Here is an 18,079-nt window from a genome sequence, read left to right as displayed (position 1 = left end):
AACTAAGTTGAGAAGGTACTAATCCATTCCAATGTATTGGAATAAATAATGTTGAGAAAATCTGTTATGGAAGGTTCGTATTCTAGAACATTAAAGTTCCAAATATCCCTTGCGAATTATTAGATTCACCATTCTTTCTCAAATTGAAATTTCAAAATATGAAGCAACGTCAACAGAAGAATACAGAATAACCCAATTTGCATGTAAACTTGCCCACATTTCATTATCACACAAGATAATTGTTAATCCACATAATTAACAATTTTTTGTAGACGCAAAACAAATGCAATTCGAAAGAAACTAATAATAACATGAGAAGGTACTAGCCCATTTTCCATGTATTGGACTAATTAATGCTGAAAATTTCTTTGTTATGGAAGCATCATATTCTAGAGCATTAAATTTCAAAACACCACTTGCAAAATTAGAGTTGACTATTCTATTTCAATTGAAATTGACCATTTTGAAGCATCAATATAGTCAGAATTTAGAAATATAGAATTGGCCAACTTGCATGTAAAAATTCCCCTACATTTCACTATCACACAAGAAATTACACATCGGTAAAGAATTTCACCATTCTCATTTTCACTAGTAATTTGCATAATATGTAACAAAAATTAATCATTCATCAAACTTCAAAAATCAAAAGCTTGACAATTCTTGCATAGCAAAGAAGTAGCCAGAAGGTGAACCACTAGGCAACAATGCTAATCTAACAACACTAGCAGCACCATTTTCAACCGATAAGATTCCGGTATTTCGGTTAATGTCCGTTTTTACAAAACCTGGACAGACACAATTAACACAGAATTTCGGATGCTTCCGTGCCAGAAGCCTTGTGTAAGAATTCATGGCTGCTTTTGAGAGCATATATGCAGACAGATAGGTTGGCCAGCCTTTGGTTTTCAATGAACCTTCTTTGAAATCTTTCATGAACTCCCTTAGTACCTTGTCTATTAGATCTTCTGTGAGGTTTTCGGTGTCATCTAGCACCCCTTTAGCCCATTCATTTGATATGTGCTGAAAAAAACATCATAAGACAATGTTGTCAGTGTTGTCAAAGTATCAGAGACAAGTTCACACTTTAAAAAAGTCAATTTAAAGAAAGTAAAGGATCAATCTCGTTTTTATTCTTAGTCTTTGTTTCTTTTTAAGTGTCCTCCATTTCCATGAAAGGGTTAAAGAAGTGTAGTTCTTTAAGATCCATATTTTTTGTTTCTTTTTGTTTGTTCCTTGCAAGAAGAGACTTATCATCATTTAATATAAACAAACAGCAAGAGCTAAGACTAAACATCTTAAATTTTGCAGGGACCAAATAGAAAATTACAAATTTACAGAGACCGAAAATTTATTTGACTCTTTAAAAACAATTGAACCTCGTTTGTCTACTTCCATTTCATGTTTTCACTCTTGAAAGCATTGAGAAGGAAGACAGGAAATGAAAACAAAACCAAAAAAGATACTTAAACTTTGGCCATTTTCTTGTACCTGTAACAACCCTGCTGTGGAAGAAACATTGACAATCATAGGTGAAGTGGATAACTGAAGCAAAGGAAGAAATGCCTCAGTTGTTTCTTTAGCACCATAGTAGTTTGTTGTTAAGCATTTTTCAGCCATATCATAAGTTTGATTAAGCTCTTTCCACTTAATTATTGATCCTATAAGATCAGCTGAATCGAAACCATTGATTCCTGCATTGTTCACCTACACGACAATAATTTTGTTATTTAATGTAAAGTATTGACTTTCACATCAATTAAAAAAAATGCAACACTGCAAATAGTACTCTTCAGTCGGTGTGTTTTCCATATTTTAACATATGCCTTTACCAAACATTATTCATAAGCAAATAGAATTAACAGAATCATTCCAATAAACTAAATTTAAAAAAAAAAAAAAAAAATCTGCCATAAGAGGAATTACTCTTGGAACAGACACAGAATTTGCTTGATTAAGACCAAGTTTTTATAAAAAGAAAATTCTTGCATATATGCATAAGCCAGATTCCAAGCATTGTTATTTTATAATAAATGTCACTTAGGAAAAAGAAAAATAAAAGGAGGGGGGACAAAAATAGAAAAGTTCAGAATATTCAGCATTAATCTGGGAAAGTTAAACACTTAAAAAAAATATAAAAAAGTAGAACATTTAAAAAAAAAATAGAGAGATGAAGCAACGTTTAGAATATTCAGCATCAGTCTGCAAAGGTTCGAACTTTAAGCACTTAAGAAAAAGAGAGTAAATAGAAAAATTAAAAATACAAAAGGATGAAGCAAAAGATCATGTTAATTGATATGCAGAGCATTAATCATAAAAATCTTGAAACTTACCAAGATATCAAGTCTTCCAAATTGGAATTTCACAAATTTCACCAATGATGCAATGCTAGAAGAATCAGTTACATCAAGCTGGTGAAAGATCACAAGTTCGTTAGAGAAACCACACTCTCTCCTCAATTTCTCAACAGCTTCATATCCCCTTTTCTCATCTCTTGCTGTCAGAACAACCTTCACACCATTCGATGCCAACCCTTTAACAGTTTCCAACCCTATCCCTTTGTTTGAACCTGTAACTACTGCATACCTGGGGGAAAAAAATCCAAAATGCCCTTCTAAATTTGTGTTTTTTACAAAAGGGTATTAAAAAAAAAAAGTGAAAGTTGTTACCTTTGTATGGAATCTGCCGCTGAAACCATGGATGCGCTGTGCTTTGCTTTTAACTATAGATAGATGAGATTTGTTTGAACAAGGGAGAGAAATTGTTAGTAATATTTATGGAATCCGTTGACGGCTATAAAATAATATAGAACTGAATTTTGTTTAGGATATAAAATTAAAAAATTGAATAAAGAAAATAAAAATAAAATTGATTGATCTAATTATTATATAGTCAATTGAGTTGTGAACAGTTTTCTTCTTCAAGTATCATCGCATTTACTTTGACCATTTATTAGTGATGTGGATGTTGCCGTTCATCACAATTCACAATTAAATCTAACGCTTCTAGATTGTCTTTTTTGTGTACACATTCATGATTCATGATTCATTATTCACCCTTGTTTCTAGATTATCTTAAATGTCAATTATTCACCTTTTCTAGATAACTATGTACTAATAAAGGTAAAGGTGAAGAAGATAGGAACAAACAGAAACATCACTGGATTAGTTTACCTAACTAGACACCAAAAAAAAAAGTTTACCCAACTATAAACAGAAAACAAAGTTTTAAATTTGTAATTGTTTTATGTTTCGGTCATACTACGTTACTACATGATCAAATTATTAATTAAATTTAATTAATAATTAAAAAACATAAAAAAATTTAATTAAATTTAATTACAAAATAAATTTTTTACTTAATATTTTTATTCGTCTTTTATGGCTTTTAAGTTTTAATCTTATCCACCGTAAACGACTTTTCCTCCTTTAAATATTTAATATTTTAAATGAATATTCATTTGCTTAGAAGTAATATTTAATTATTTTTTAATAAAGTAATTTAACCCGCTTTGATTGACTGTCTTTTTCGTTACTAAAAGACTTCGAATATGATTAGTTAAAATTTTAGAGTAAACACCCAACTCGGTTCCTGTCCATTTTAAATTAGGACAACGCGATTCCTCACAAAAAAAAGTAATCCACGTCGGTCTCTGTCTATGCATAAAATAACTCATCGCGCTCCATTCCATGTATTTCCGTCTATGGATAAAGACCCACGTGGGTTACTTTTTTGGTGAGGAATCGCGTTGTCCTAGTTTAAAATGGACAGGGACCGAGTTGGATGTTTACTCAAAAAAATAATATTAAAATAAGTAGTGTAAAAAAAATATTATAAATTTAATATTATAAAAAAAATTATATAAGAACTAGTTTGACCATAATATTCTTTTATTTTTAAATTAATTTTTATTCAATTTATTAAAATTAATATATTAGAAAAAATTCACCTAAATATATTAATTTTTCAATAAAATCAAAAAGTTAAAAGATTTTAATAATGTACATAGAACTTATTTTATACAATTATATTACCTTAACACAAAATTAATCACCATATAAAAATAAGTTTAATATTCATAAAAAATTCTTTTTTTGTTATGAAAAAATTAATTTTTTTTATTATTGACAAATTTATTATTCTCTTATATCAGATTTTGTTTTCTTTGGAAAGTATAGAACTTAACTTTGTTTTGTGGGGCTGGCCAATAAAAAAATAAAGAAGTTAATAGAAAATTTCAAATATAACTAGTTCATTATTAAGGGTATAATAGATATTTTACCAATTCTTTTTTACTAAAATCTTCTCACATAGCCAACGTGAAACATCTTATGACCAAGGTAATATTCACTAATTTTATTGTGTATTATCAATTTTTTTACTTTTGTGTTATTCTTTTCCCTCAATCTTCTCTTATCTTTTATATCTTTAACATTTATGTTGCATTATTTGTATTTGTTACGCAATGTGTCAATATAACAAATGATTCAACATTTTAATACATATTTTTTCCATGTTATATCAATTATGAAGTGCGAACACTTTTACTTATTTAATGTATCAGATGAATATCGAGAAGTATCATATTTAAAATATATTTAACATATAGAAGTGTCATATTTTTAACTAATTATATCTTAATAAAAAATAAAAAAATTGTCTGTAAATATATTTAGATACACCTAAATATCATCATGTATTAACGTGTGCAAACTTATTTTTAACATGTATTTTTTAGATTATTTAAAAATAATATATAGGATTAATACTCAAACTAGTCCTTATATACTTTTTTTTATAATATTAAATTTACAATATTTTTTGATACTACTAACTTTAATATAAGAGAATAATAAATTTGTCAATAATAAAAAATTAATTTTTTCATAACAAAAAAGTATTTTTTTTATGAATATTAAACTTATTTTTATATGGTGATTAATTTTTTGTGTTAAGGTATTATAATTGTATAAAATAAGTTCTATGGACATTATTAAAATCTTTTAACTTTGATTAATTTTTATAAGGTGAATTTTTTCTAATATATTAATTTTAATAAATTGAACAAGAATTAGTTTAAAAATGAAAGAATATCATAGTCAAACTACTCGTTATATAATTTTTTTATAATATTAAATTTACAATATTTTTTGACACTACTCATTTTAATATTATTTTTTGAGTAAACACTCAACCCGATCTATGTCCATTTCAAACTAGGACAAACGCGATCCCTCACCAAAAAAGTAACCCACGCCGGTCCCTGTCCATAGATGGAAATACATGGGAGGGGGCGCGATGAGTTATTTTATGCATAGACAGGGACCGGCATGGGTTACTTTTTTGGTGAGGGATCGCGTTGTCCTAATTTAAAATGGACAGGGACCGGGTTAGGTGTTTACTCAAAATTTTATTTGCTTGTTACTATCCTATACTCAATTGCGTATATATATATATATATATATATAGATCACTGGATTAGTTTACCTAACTATAAACAGAAAACAAGGTTTTAAAGGGCTATGCTACACATTTAAGTATTTTTTTTATCTAAGTTTTATTTAAGTAGGTCAAATATCAACAAAAATCACTCTTATTAAAAGATTATCATTACACGCGCTTTTTCTTTTTCTTCTTTGCTACGCTTCTTCATCATCTTCTTCTTTTTCTTTCAAGTACACACATATGTCATCTTTTTCTTCTTTCAAATTTACATATACCTCCTTCTCCTCCTCCTCTTCACGCATGCAGATTCTTCTTTTACTCCTCCTCGTCGTCCTCCTCCTCTTCTCCTCTTTCGTTATCATCATCACCAACAACACAAATTATTTTTTCAATTAAATTGAATGGAATGCAATTGCTAAATTGAATTGAATTAAATGGACGCAGGTGTTCTGAATCTGAATTGAATTGAATTAATAATCTCTAAATTATAGACAGAGGTGTTTCGAATTTGATTTTATATAATGGATTATGTATAATGGATTATGTTTTGTTCACTCAGTACTATACAATTATTTCACCATGAGTACGTGTTCGGTTCATTATGAAGAAAGCTGTTCGAATTTGAATTTAAATAATGGATTATGTTTCGTTCATTTAGTACTATACAATTGTTTCACCATAATAATATGTTTGGTTCATTTTTGTTTTGTACAATTCAAAACTCTTTCTCCTTATCTTCTACTGCTTCTTCACCAGGGAGAGAAGGAGAAAAAGACAAAAAAAAATACAATAAAAATGGGGAGGAGGAACGCGAAGAAGAAGACGCTCCGTGAAGCGTGCAGAAGAGAAGAAGCGTGAGAAAAGAAGAAAAATGGAAAAAGCGCATGGCCTAAAATTGCTTGGATGAGCTTAGATGACAAAATTATTTGGATGTGGAGAATATCTTAAATTTTTAATTGTTTTATGTCTTATGTTTTTAACTTTATCCTTCGTAAATAACTTTTTCTCCTTTAAATATTTAATATGTTAAATGAATATTCATTTGCTTACAAGTAATATTTAATTAATTTTTAGGGTAAAATATTAAATTGATTTTCTTTATTTGGATGTAATTATATTTTTGTCTTTAAGATTTAAAGTGTCCTATTTGAATTAAAAAAAAATTATTTTGCTTGAATGTAGCATACCGTGAAGTCAAAGTTAAATAATTAACGGAATGTCTTACATGACTGCAGTACAAGAATAAGGTGGATAATTTAAAGAACAAATACAAGCTCCTAAGACATAAATGGTTGCATCAATACATTTATTTATCATTTTTTTTACAATTTAAATGAAATATTTTCTATAAAACTAAGGAGAATGATAAATAAATTTTGATACATCCACAGTTGATTTTGTGCCTTTGGAGTTTATACTTGTTCTCCAAATTATCGACCTTGTTCTTGTACTACTGTTATGTAGGGCATTCCGTTAATTATTTAACTTCCTCACGGTAGAATTACATTGAAACTAAATGAAACTTTTTTAGATTCAAATATGACATTTTAAACCTTAAAAAGTAAAACAAAATTACACCCAAACGTAAAAGACCAATTTAATACTTTACCCTAATTTTTAATATATTAGTTTTACCCGCTTTGATTGACTGCTTTTTTCTGATAATACTAAAAAACTTCGAATATGATTAGTTAAAATTTTACTTGCTTCTTACTATACTATACTTATATATAATATAAGAAAACTTTTAAATAAACTGATATTTCAGTCATTTTTAATCATTAATTTTAATTATAAAAAATATATAATTAAGAATAGGTTTTGATTAGTACGTGAGTATAGTCGAAATTTTCATGCATAATTTTTTGTTTAAATTTGTGTGCTTCAAAATATGTGGATGTTTGATTTTTTTTTTATTAAGAGTAGGTTTTGACTTAATCAATACTTCAAATTGTATTAAGAAAAATTATACTGAAACAGTCACAAATTTTTTTGGAAAACGTATCCTTTTTTATTTTTAATATTTATAATTTTTTTAAAAAAATACATATAACTATTAGTTTCATTTAATTTGCAGGCAAAAATAAAAGTATACATGTTAAAATACAAATACATATTAAAAATAAATTAAATCACACATATTTATATACAAATACACTAATAATTAATTTTGGTGTACAAATAATATTTTTGTGAAAATTTTGATATAAGCACTATATAATTGTAATGGTAGCTGTAACAATATATAATGCAACCTGAAAATATCATCATGCTGCCACTCCACAAACTTTTACCACGAAATCCAATGCAATGTATCATATCAAAACTTAGAATGCCATTATTGAAAGTAGTCATTTAGACAGTTCATACAAATATCAATTATCTCTAATTGGTAAATTCAGAACCAAAATTATAGGCCATCAATATAGCCTTCACGCTATTAAATTGCCATGCTAAACTCAGCAGTCAGCAGGGAACCAAGAATAATTCATGATGCAATCTAACATCTGTGCAAGTTTACAATTATTTAATGTACACTTAAGTGCCATTTGTTGCACTTAAATGAAAATAACAATTAACACTTAATTCGTGGACTTTTTATAAGCTTTTACTTAAAATAACTCTACCATATTTTAAAAGAAAAAAGAAAATCGAACTAAATGATAAAAAAAAAAAAAAAATACAGGTATTGAACGTATTCCTAAAGGCCATATATTTACACTCAAAACATCATACATTTCCCAGAGCTACAATTTCTACTTCTTGCTTCTTCCTGTTTACACATGCAATCTGGCATGGGAAACGTATAAAGAGAAGCACCAGGCTTTTTCAACTCGATGCCCTTTTGATCACTGTGATGAAGCATGTCTTTCATTTGTTGTTTGAAAACTTCCCACCTGCATAATTATGCATAAATTAAAACATGAGTTATGAGAATGGAAGTTATCAATATTGAAATAAAAGATAAGTAACTTGAGGATGCTTGGCAGCCTGGAAGAACAGTAACATCAACATTTATAGAAATAAGTGATAAATAACATCGAATTTGTTTTGAGACAAGCATCCAAATCATAACAAGGGTGAAATATTATCTTCTAAACTGTGCCATTAGTCATAATAAGTTAATAGCCACTGGCTAAGCATTAGTTTGTCTTGAGAAAGGAGTTTTAATCTGCCTAAAAAGGATGAAATCAACCAAATGTGTATGCAGCAATTATTTTTAATAAATATTAATAAACCTCAACAAAAATATAAACATAACATTATCTATCTATAAAGCATTGCAGGAAAAAGCCAAGAATGAAAACCAAAGATTGCCCAATGTCTTCACATATACAAAATAAAAGACAACCCAGAAGCGTTACCCTAACCCATGGCAAGGTTGCATAAAATCAATGATAAACATTTAAAGAGTACTACCAACATTGGAGTTAAAGAATGTATCTTTATCTAACAGTTTAAATTTTTGAGACATAACTTTAGAGCCTCTATCACCAAGTAGGATCTCTTTTTAATCAATTATGTTCCTCTATTCAAATATACCTTCAAGGAGAAATAGTTCACATCAAGAAGGTATGCACACGCAACTACCCTGGTAGAAGCAACAAGAAACTTCTAAAACCAATGCTAACCATAATGATGATTATTCAACCATCTCTGTTTCATCACATTATACTGAATGTATTACCAAACACATTTCTTGCTGCCCACATCAACTGAAAATGCAAATACAAACCAAGAAAGAGAGCCAAAGTTGTACCTTATGTTAGGATTATCGAATAGTAGAGCCAATTTTCGCTTGTCAGGTTTAATTGTCTTTGCATGTCCTCCATATATATAGCGTCTGTGACCCATCAAGAAGTGTGGAAAATTTCCACCCTGGGTTGTAACAAAGACTTCACTGTGTAGGCAAACGGTATAATCAAGAGCAGCCAACCTAGAAGAGTAGCCCTGCCTCATAAATGTGTTACAGATATTTACTTCTTAATGAAATCATCTTTCATTTCTATACAATATAATATGGATTTTTCTTGATCTATGCATAGTTCGATTCACAAATACCATGAATTGAGCAAGCTCTTCTGGAGTAGCCAGTGTATTCTTGGTTTGTAATCGTGGAAACATCTGTCTGAGTGGTGCCATGTACTTCTGTGCTTTATATATCTTTCCTGCTGCAACATATACGGAGGTTGTATTATCATAACCCATTCCTCTAAGCATCATTCCCACCTACAGCATCAAACAAAATTGAGCAATGAATATCAGAACGATCACACATACTATTCTTACAGCAAGATTCACCCAAGCAATTGAGCCAGTAAAAACATATTAGTAGTCACATACAACATGTCTTCAAGGGGATTTCTCCTGTGCATAAAAATGTAATATGCAATTATCATTGCTCAAATAAAAATACCATGTCGTCCTTTGAGTTTTCTATTTGAATTTTTCATTTGATAACTAGTTTATGAAAGGTAAATTTTGGGCATAACTCCATCCAAAGAACTGGCTTGAGGGAGGAGGGCCAAGAAATCGTAAAGCCAAATTTTGACAATATCCTTAAGTAATGTAAAACTTAACACGCCCACTCAGAATGTTTACAGTTCTCTGCATGCATCCTGTATCTTGGCTATTTTCTATACGAGGGTTTAAGGGAAATAAAGAAGAAACACGAGAAGCAAAAACTTCAGATCATTTGCAAAGATGACAATTTTGCCAAAAATATAACAAAGCACACCAATGCATACTTAAAGGAAGAAATGAATTTGTAATCTGTATACCTCCAAAGGAGTCAATGGGCATCTTCCATCAACCCGATTTACACCAGGCTTTATTACCCTATGTCTTCTCCTGAATTTGCCTCGCCAACTCCTTTCGCGAGCAATATCCATTTCATGCTTCTCCTCCTCCCCAGCGTCATACTCACAGCATGAAAATGCAACCATATCCTTTATACATATAACCACTATTAATTATGATACATAATTAATGTACAAAGAATTAACTAAAGAAACATCAGTAACTTCTATAAAGATTTGACATAGTATATTACTCAACATATAAAAAAAAAAACAAAAAAAATGATATTTATAAATGTGGGTAAACTACCAAAATGATACTCAAAAGTTCATCTCACCCATAAAAATAACCCTGAAAGATACCAATGACAAATAAACCCCCATGATATTTAAAAATGTGACAAAAATAACCAGATATTAAATATATATTTTCAAAAAAGCTTTAGAGATCAGAGTTTAATGCAATTTTTTGCAACCACTATTAGAAAGATCGACTTTTTATTCTTAAAATTTGGTGATTTTACACCAAGTGATTTTTTTTTTTTCTGTGAATGATTCAAATGCTTTAATAGATTTTACGGAAAAAAAAAGGCTAGAAATTGAATTTTGCTACAATTTTTTATATCCACCTTCTAAATAATTATCTAAATGATTACACAAAAGCTTGAATCAAACGGACAATTGCTAAATACAAAAGTTGTTTGTCACTTATAAATATTTTTGGTTTTTTTTTGTCATGTTTCTAAATTATTCAGGGGTTGGTTTGTCGTTCGTATCTTTCAAAATTATTTTTGACAACGGCATGAAGTATCAGTACCATTTTGGTAGTTTACCCATATAAATGTAATCAACTTGCTCCAAATACATAAATACTAAAGCTAAATTAGAATAAATAAATTAGTCAAATCCAAACAAAAGAAAAATTAATAAGCTAAAATCCCAATCAAAAAAATTAATAAGAAAAAATATCTTAGTCATTATAAATTAAAAAATAAAAAATCAATCATCATAAGTAAAATATACTTAAAATTATGCATAAGAAACATAGCTAGCTAACCGAAACATTTTAGAATATCACCTCCTCAAATCGAAGATGCACAGAAACATATTTCCCTCCACTGTGGGAGCTATGTTCAACCATCCGATTAACCATGCTTTCTGCAAGTGTTCTTATAGATTCTGAAAATCTGAGAGCTCCAAAATTGGCAAAGCACCTAAGCTCTTGAATTTTTGAGGGTACATCCTGAGCTAATCTGTTGGAGAAAGGTGCAATGCGAATAGCTCTGTAGCAAGTATGAACAAATCCCTCTTAGAAGCCTTAGACAACATATGGAGAAAATCATGTCTGCAAAGGGCATAAATTAACACTTTAACAGTACTAATAAAGAACCACGGCAATTGACAAGAACTACTTTTCTTATGAAGAGAATCTTTTATAGCATGCGTATAAGGAAGTAACAATAAGCCTGCATTTGTTCCTGGTCAGCAAAGGAATGACACAAGCCATGAAGCAATAATAACTGCGTGACTCTTTAGGAAATAGGAATTTAAATTTGGAGCACCAAGACATGCTGTCATTTATATATAATATAAATGCATCATTTCTGCTTTCATGTTCTACTTCCTGTATATACATGTGCATTCATGCCTTTAAAAGCCTACGCCAACTTATATATACCAAATCAACAAAACCTTATCTAGCAGCCTACCCGTTGTCAGCATAAAGGAAACAACAAAATAAACGCCCAGCCTAAATTTTTAAAAGAATATGAGATTTCAATAACATAACTCTGCAAACAACACATTAGTTGAATCAGGCAAGTATGGTCATCAAGCTTACACAATACTTTCATCTATGAGATTTTTGGAAAAGATGGCAGGTACCGTAAAGGCGTAAAGTTTTTCAAGATAAGTCAAGGGGGGGAATTCGTATTTACATGTACTCGTTTGGATCCTGAAAATCAGGTATTTATTTCTGTGTATTTGGTTATTTTTCTTATATTGCTTCCATTAATTGTGACTTCATTATGTTGAGTGGGTTTTAGTAATTTGTTCCCTGCAAATAATCCTACTTAAATTAAACATATTCAGTTATCAAAATATTGATGAGTGAAGAGACTACATGTAAACATTAGGAATATATTACATTTGTTCTATCTTCTACTAGAATATTATTTGACATTTTAGCATTTGGAAAACTTGAAATTGTCACTGGGAAGAATTGGAGGCCAACCAATGGTGAGGAAACAGAGGGGGAAAAAAACGCACCCCATTTCTAATAGTTGAGGAAGGACCTTCTGAAGATAGTGAGCAGGACTAGACCAAGCTTTAACTCTAAGATTGACAATGTTACTTATGTTATTATTGAACCTCTGAAGTATGTCACTTGGGAGCTCTCTTACCACATGCACACGATTTCCAAGTGTTTCTATGAAGAAATCTTCATCAAAAATGTCACCAAAGTTGCTGCCAGACATCAAAAGAAAAATATCAACACATAAACAAGTTCAGAAGTATTCATATGGACTAGAAAATAACTGCCATTAACTTGGATTACATAACATGATAAACAAAATATCTATGAGAACTTTTATGTAATTATTTATAGAATTAAAATCTACGTAAACGTGTTCCAGATATGCGGACACATAACTGAGATTGCAGTATTGCACTTTAGATGTGTTAATTATGCACAGCGAGGGATTGATTTTCTCTTTTCTTCTTTTTTAGTAAGAAAAACAAATCGTCAAGAAGATAGTAGACATATAATGACACAAGGTGTAAAATCATCCAATCAAAAAGTGTTTCTTTAAATGCTGTAGGATATCCCTTGGTGACCAATGTGTTAAGACTTTCAATTCAACATTTGTGTAGAAGCTTTGCATATGTAGTAATATTGTAATAAGTTTACATAACGTCCAAAGTTCAGAATATTAAAATGGATTGCCTTAAGAATGAATGGTACTACAACTCATTTCGGTACAAGAAGTTTGTCTACTTATACAATTTTCTACATGACCAAGGTCAATTAATTATTTCATCTTAAGTATGTGTTTTAATGGTTTTCACAGTTACTTTTATATGGGAAGAGTACACCAATTTATAGATAGATATGAAATACAGAGAACGAAGGTCATAAGTAAGAAAGAATCTACTTTAGAAAAATACAAGGATGCTCTAACTAATACTTAGTCTCATAAAGGATTCAGATGTGAAAGATTTTCCATTACTAAAGGTTGGTTTTGTTTGGATAGTTCCTTCCAAGGCAAACATTTTTCAATCCTCAAATTTGAAGTCCATGTCAATGATTTTATTTAAAGGGCAATCAAAGAACAAGATGATCTTCCATCTACCCTATGTCACCAGTATTATTTGCAAGTTAAAGGTAGACATATAGGAAGCAGAATGAGAAAACATGGAAAATTATCAAACTAGAGATTCTAAACATCTTTACTCCTGTATAAACTATAAAGTTGTTGGACCTCATTAGCTACCTTTTGGTCACATTTCTATGGACTTTTATACCCTTGATACAAATATGGTCATATATCAATTTTATAGTTTTTCTTTGGGAAGGCTAAATCCCCTCCCCACCCACCCAAAAAAAAAAAAACCTTAGTGGCTAGTATTTCACAACAATTAACATGAATAATCAAATAACCAATGTATTCAGGTTGCCAATTCCGAAATTAAGTGGAACAAAAGAAGTTTACCTTTTGTCTCGCCACACACTGTTTAAATGAAATATTGGAATAACAAGAGTTGCATTTAGTAGTCCAGCAACAGCAACAGCATCACATATCTGTATGATAGTTAGTATAGTAAGTACCAAGACAATATAAAAATTTGAATTTTCTGATAAAAGGCAATATGGAAATATGATGCATGGCAAACAGCAATCCCCAGTATTAATGTCCTTTGTCAGTTTGTCTAGTTTCTTTATCTGATATTCCTAACAGAGTACACCATACTTCCATTCAAAGCAAAATGACCTAGAGAACAACATTCAGCAACTTCATAGAGCATAACTCGCTAGGCATAGATTTTCAAAACCAAATCATTTTTGTAGATCATTAATAGCACTCTCAATCTCTCCTATGCACAGGATTTAAAGTTGCATTGCACCCATCCATTACTTTGATACACAGAACAGTGATTTAATGTAATGAGAATGGAATATAACTGTAATCTAGTTTGATATATGGAATCAAAGTGGAACTGAATCAAGGTTTATCGAAATAAACATAGATGCTCCTCAGAGCTAAAAATTTGAATTGTATAGAAATTTAACAAGGGCCATAGTTGTCATTCCGTAAAAACTAATGAAGGTTTCCCATTTCGTACAGCATGAAATTTCAATCCTTCCTTTTGTAGGAGGAAAGGTGCTTCCATGCTCCATACATGGCTATGTAAACCAAGGAATAATGTGGATTTACCATTTCTTTCTATAGCAAAAATGGCCTTCCCTTATTACACGGAATGGAATCACCATTCATGCACACCACATATGATGTAAAACTCACAATACATAAAGTTCTGAAAAAAAAAAAATGATTTCATCAATAGGCATACCGAAAGGCGTTGCTGATTCAAGCCACCGTTTGCTTCAATTATAAGGAACCCATTTGACTTTGGCAATTCTAAAATTTAAAAAAAAAAATTGGGGGGGGGGGGTTGAGAGAAAAAGTTAGATAATTGCTTCAACAAAGATAACAAACACATGAGATGAAATGATGGAGACTCATGATCTAAAAGGTTAATGGTGAACAAAATAAACAAGAAAGGAAGTATACAGAAGATATAAATGTGAATAAATTGATGCTTTATGCAACAAGAAACAAAACAAAATTTCAGGATTACACAACTTCTCATTCAGAGGAGCAAAGACCTGTTTGAGGAACACTTTTGTTAGCACAAGGCTTCCACCCTTTATGCTCCTTTAGATTCCATGATTTCATCAACTGCATGATTTCCATCTTTATTCAGTCATGGCCAAAAGCATATTATTAAAAGAAATGGACAATATACTAGGAATTATGAAAATGAAAATTTATTCAATAACAAGTTTTCCATGGCTGAAAATACTATGAAAATTCGTTAGCTCAAGTGGCACCAACTTGGTATTTACTCCCACTTGGCCCATTTGTCGCTGTTGTCAACCCTACACAGCTGCACATCAGGTATTAGACCTATTGATCCTAAATTAGTAGATCTAATGATATAAGCACTCATATATCTGTTGCAGCAATAACTAGCGTTTAACTCGCAAGTTATTTGCGGAATTCCGTGTAAATATTGTTTATGCAAAGTTAGTGATGGACTGTATCTGTGTGTTCCCCCACCCCCCCCCCCCCCCCCCCGCGAGTTAGCTGTAACAATATATAGTGCAACCTTGAAATATTATCTTGCTGACACTCCTCAAACCTTTACCAAGCAATCCAATAGAATGTACAAGTCATCAAAATTCAGAATGTCATTATTGGAAGTAGTTATTCAGACAGCTCCATGCAAATATCAATTATCTTTAATTGGTAAACTAAATGAAGAACCAAAAATAAAAGCCTTCTTCACCATTGCCGAGGTTCACTTCTTCAAACATGAATTGAGGTAATATTGGTCCACTGAACTAAACACGAAAGGTAGAATAAAAATTGAAATGAGAAGAAAAGATTGGATACCGCATTTCCAGTGGCATTAGCATTGGCTTGAGCACCCTCATCCACCATGAAAGGCCATAGCTTTTCAAAGACCTGAGGACTTCTATAAACTGAACCGGGAGGAGCACGCTTGTGCACAACAACAACACCATCTTTTATACTCACAACATCAAAGCTCAAAGAACCCATGTACAGCAACATCCCCGAAATATACAACAAGGGCGCAAACAAAAGCAACCCTCTCCTTCTGAAAACTGCCGACATGAGAAGAAAGGCCAATTTCTCCATCCAATTAGTGTCCTCCTTTGATGAACCTCTGCTGCAGCTGCTGCCCTTGCTCCGGCCATGGCGGAAACGTGGGGACAGTGGCGGCGAGCTGCTGGAACGTGCTCCTCCACCCAAGCGACTGTACCCATGCATTGGATTGCAGATCCTCCTTCCTGGAGGATTGAGACTGGGGACTGTACCAGGAGGATGATCACAGAAGAAGATCCAAAATTGACTTTGAAAAGAATAATGTAAAAGCCTGCATATAAAAGTGTTGCTCTATGAAGCTCCTCAAGGATAATACTTAAACTAGTGTATCACTCCCTACCAGTATCATACCATTTGATTTGATGAATTTTCGTTCCACAAAGTTCTCCCACAGGATCGACAGTGATCCTGCACACACATCTCAAAGGAGCATATAGTCAGTTGCCACTTGTTAAAAACGGAATTTCATGTGCATTGGGCTTGCAATTGTAATACTAGCAGAATTTACACATAGCCACACACATATACACCGTTCATTGAAGAGAACTAGTTGGCCAAAATTTTACAAGAGCATCATAGCGGGATATTTAACATGCATGGATTGTTTGATAAATGCTATGCACCGTGAGGGTCGAAATAAATTCTTTAAGCCTCGTTCTGTATGTAAAACTGAATAGCTTGTAAGAATTTTAGACTCTGTCCCGTTTAAACAACAAATGGCATTGGATCTTAAATAAGCATTTAATCAAAACTGTTTTCATTAGTGATATTATTTACATTATGGTGAAAATCAAAACTAACACTCCTAACAGAACAATTGGATCTTTAAAAGAAGTTTGCATATGGAACTGAAGAAAATAAAGAAAAATAAAAACTCAAATTAAGAATCTAACACATGATGTGAAAAAATGATGGGAGGGATCTGAGGTACCCGTCTCCTGGAAGTGTTGAAACTGCAATTGCAGACAACACAACTCGCTGCTCTTTGGAAAGAACGGGGTTCTGCGGTTGACGTGAACAAGCGCCTCTGTTCGCGCTCAATAGGGGGAATCTTCTTGTTAAGCCCTCAGTTGCACAAAATTACAATCTTTTCTTTCTCGTTTGGTATAATCCAAATGAAGCCATACTGAAATTGGATCTACACCCAAAACTATTGATAATAAGAGTTGGCTCCTCACAAGCTTTCTACGCTGCTTCTGCTTCCAAAAAACACTCCTTGACCAGAGAAGATAAGCTCAACGGCAAATCAGAACCGTCGGCGCCGGCGGCAAGAGAGGAGACAACGGCAGATGCGACGGCAAAAGGGCAGCTCAGAACAGAGGTGACATAGGCGACAGAGAGGAATAGAAGAGACGGAAGAACACAGAAGAAAGGGGCGGTTAGCAAATGGAGACCACAAGCGAGCAGTGGGCTGGACGGCGGGGAGGACAGAACTGACAACGTGAGAAGAAGCGAACAGTTTGGCTTTTTGTGCCTTTTATAAGAAATGTTTGGGGTCGAACCGCTCAAGCTCGAGGGAGTCGGTTTACCGGTTTGATAGGATTAACCAAAAATTGTTGGGTTAAATTACACAGTTGGTTCTTATATTTTTATTAAAATTATAAATTGGTCCTTATATTTTAAGGGTTTGTAATTGGTCTTTAAACAAAATTAAATTTTATAATTTAGTCCCTACCATTCAAACAACCTTTGATTTAACAGAATATTCGTCAACATATTCGCTATTTTAAACATGCGAGTTGTACTTGTTTGACAACAGAAACTAATTTGTAATTTTAGTAAAAGTATAGGAACTAAATGTATAATTTAACCATTTAAAAATGACCAAAAACTCTCTAAGCTATCTGAATCCACTCCACCTCATTCCACCCCAACTCTCTCACTCTCACTTTTTCACTTTCCAAAACAGCACCCCACCCACCG

The 18,079-nt window shown here is 31.7% G+C and overlaps 2 protein-coding genes across 2 annotated transcripts; both read right to left on the bottom strand.

Annotated features, from left to right (window-relative positions):
- Positions 1 to 553: 553 nt before the first annotated feature.
- Positions 554 to 3,091, bottom strand: LOC107626611 ((+)-neomenthol dehydrogenase). The gene is made up of 4 exons (XM_088504809.1): positions 2,670 to 3,091; positions 2,334 to 2,586; positions 1,492 to 1,707; positions 554 to 1,023 (listed from the first exon to the last, which is right to left on the bottom strand). The coding sequence occupies exons 1-4, from the start codon at positions 2,696 to 2,698 to the stop codon at positions 646 to 648; spliced, it is 876 nt and encodes a 291-aa protein (XP_088360935.1). The 5' UTR covers positions 2,699 to 3,091; the 3' UTR covers positions 554 to 645.
- A 4,799-nt stretch (positions 3,092 to 7,890) lies between these two features.
- Positions 7,891 to 17,606, bottom strand: LOC107626612 (O-fucosyltransferase family protein). Its single transcript, XM_088504808.1, has 12 exons — positions 17,088 to 17,606; positions 16,508 to 16,564; positions 15,923 to 16,427; positions 15,133 to 15,205; positions 14,817 to 14,884; positions 13,958 to 14,046; positions 12,513 to 12,710; positions 11,323 to 11,527; positions 10,227 to 10,394; positions 9,508 to 9,675; positions 9,206 to 9,396; positions 7,891 to 8,342 (listed from the first exon to the last, which is right to left on the bottom strand). Exons 3-12 carry the CDS (start codon positions 16,319 to 16,321, stop codon positions 8,168 to 8,170), a joined length of 1,734 nt encoding a protein of 577 aa, XP_088360934.1. The 5' UTR covers positions 16,322 to 16,427; positions 16,508 to 16,564; positions 17,088 to 17,606; the 3' UTR covers positions 7,891 to 8,167.
- Between the last annotated feature and the right edge of the window lie 473 nt (positions 17,607 to 18,079).

The sequence above is a fragment of the Arachis ipaensis genome, chromosome B2, assembly GCF_059453495.1.
Source record: "Arachis ipaensis isolate K30076 ecotype BB chromosome B2, ASM5945349v1, whole genome shotgun sequence".
In the NCBI taxonomy this organism is placed as follows: domain Eukaryota; kingdom Viridiplantae; phylum Streptophyta; class Magnoliopsida; order Fabales; family Fabaceae; genus Arachis; species Arachis ipaensis.
Note: the sequence above shows the minus strand (reverse complement) of the source record. Positions and strands in the feature narration are given on the sequence as shown.

Excerpts from the sequence above, each read along its gene's own strand:
- LOC107626611 (XM_088504809.1), bottom strand. The coding sequence starts at position 2,698 with ATGGTTTCAGCGGCAGATTCCATACAAAG. Across the intron at positions 2,587-2,669 it reads GCGGCAGATTCCATACAAAG|GTATGCAGTAGTTACAGGTT; the intron begins GTAACAACTTTC and ends TTTTTCCCCCAG. Across the intron at positions 1,708-2,333 it reads TTGGAAGACTTGATATCTTG|GTGAACAATGCAGGAATCAA; the intron begins GTAAGTTTCAAG and ends ATTGTCGTGTAG.
- LOC107626612 (XM_088504808.1), bottom strand. The coding sequence starts at position 16,321 with ATGCATGGGTACAGTCGCTTGGGTGGAGGAGCACGTTCCAGCAGCTCG. Across the intron at positions 14,885-15,132 it reads CAAAAGTGTTCCTCAAACAG|AATTGCCAAAGTCAAATGGG; the intron begins GTCTTTGCTCCT and ends TTTAAATTTTAG. Across the intron at positions 11,528-12,512 it reads CCTCAACTATTAGAAATGGG|AGCTATTCGCATTGCACCTT; the intron begins GTGCGTTTTTTT and ends TACTTGCTACAG.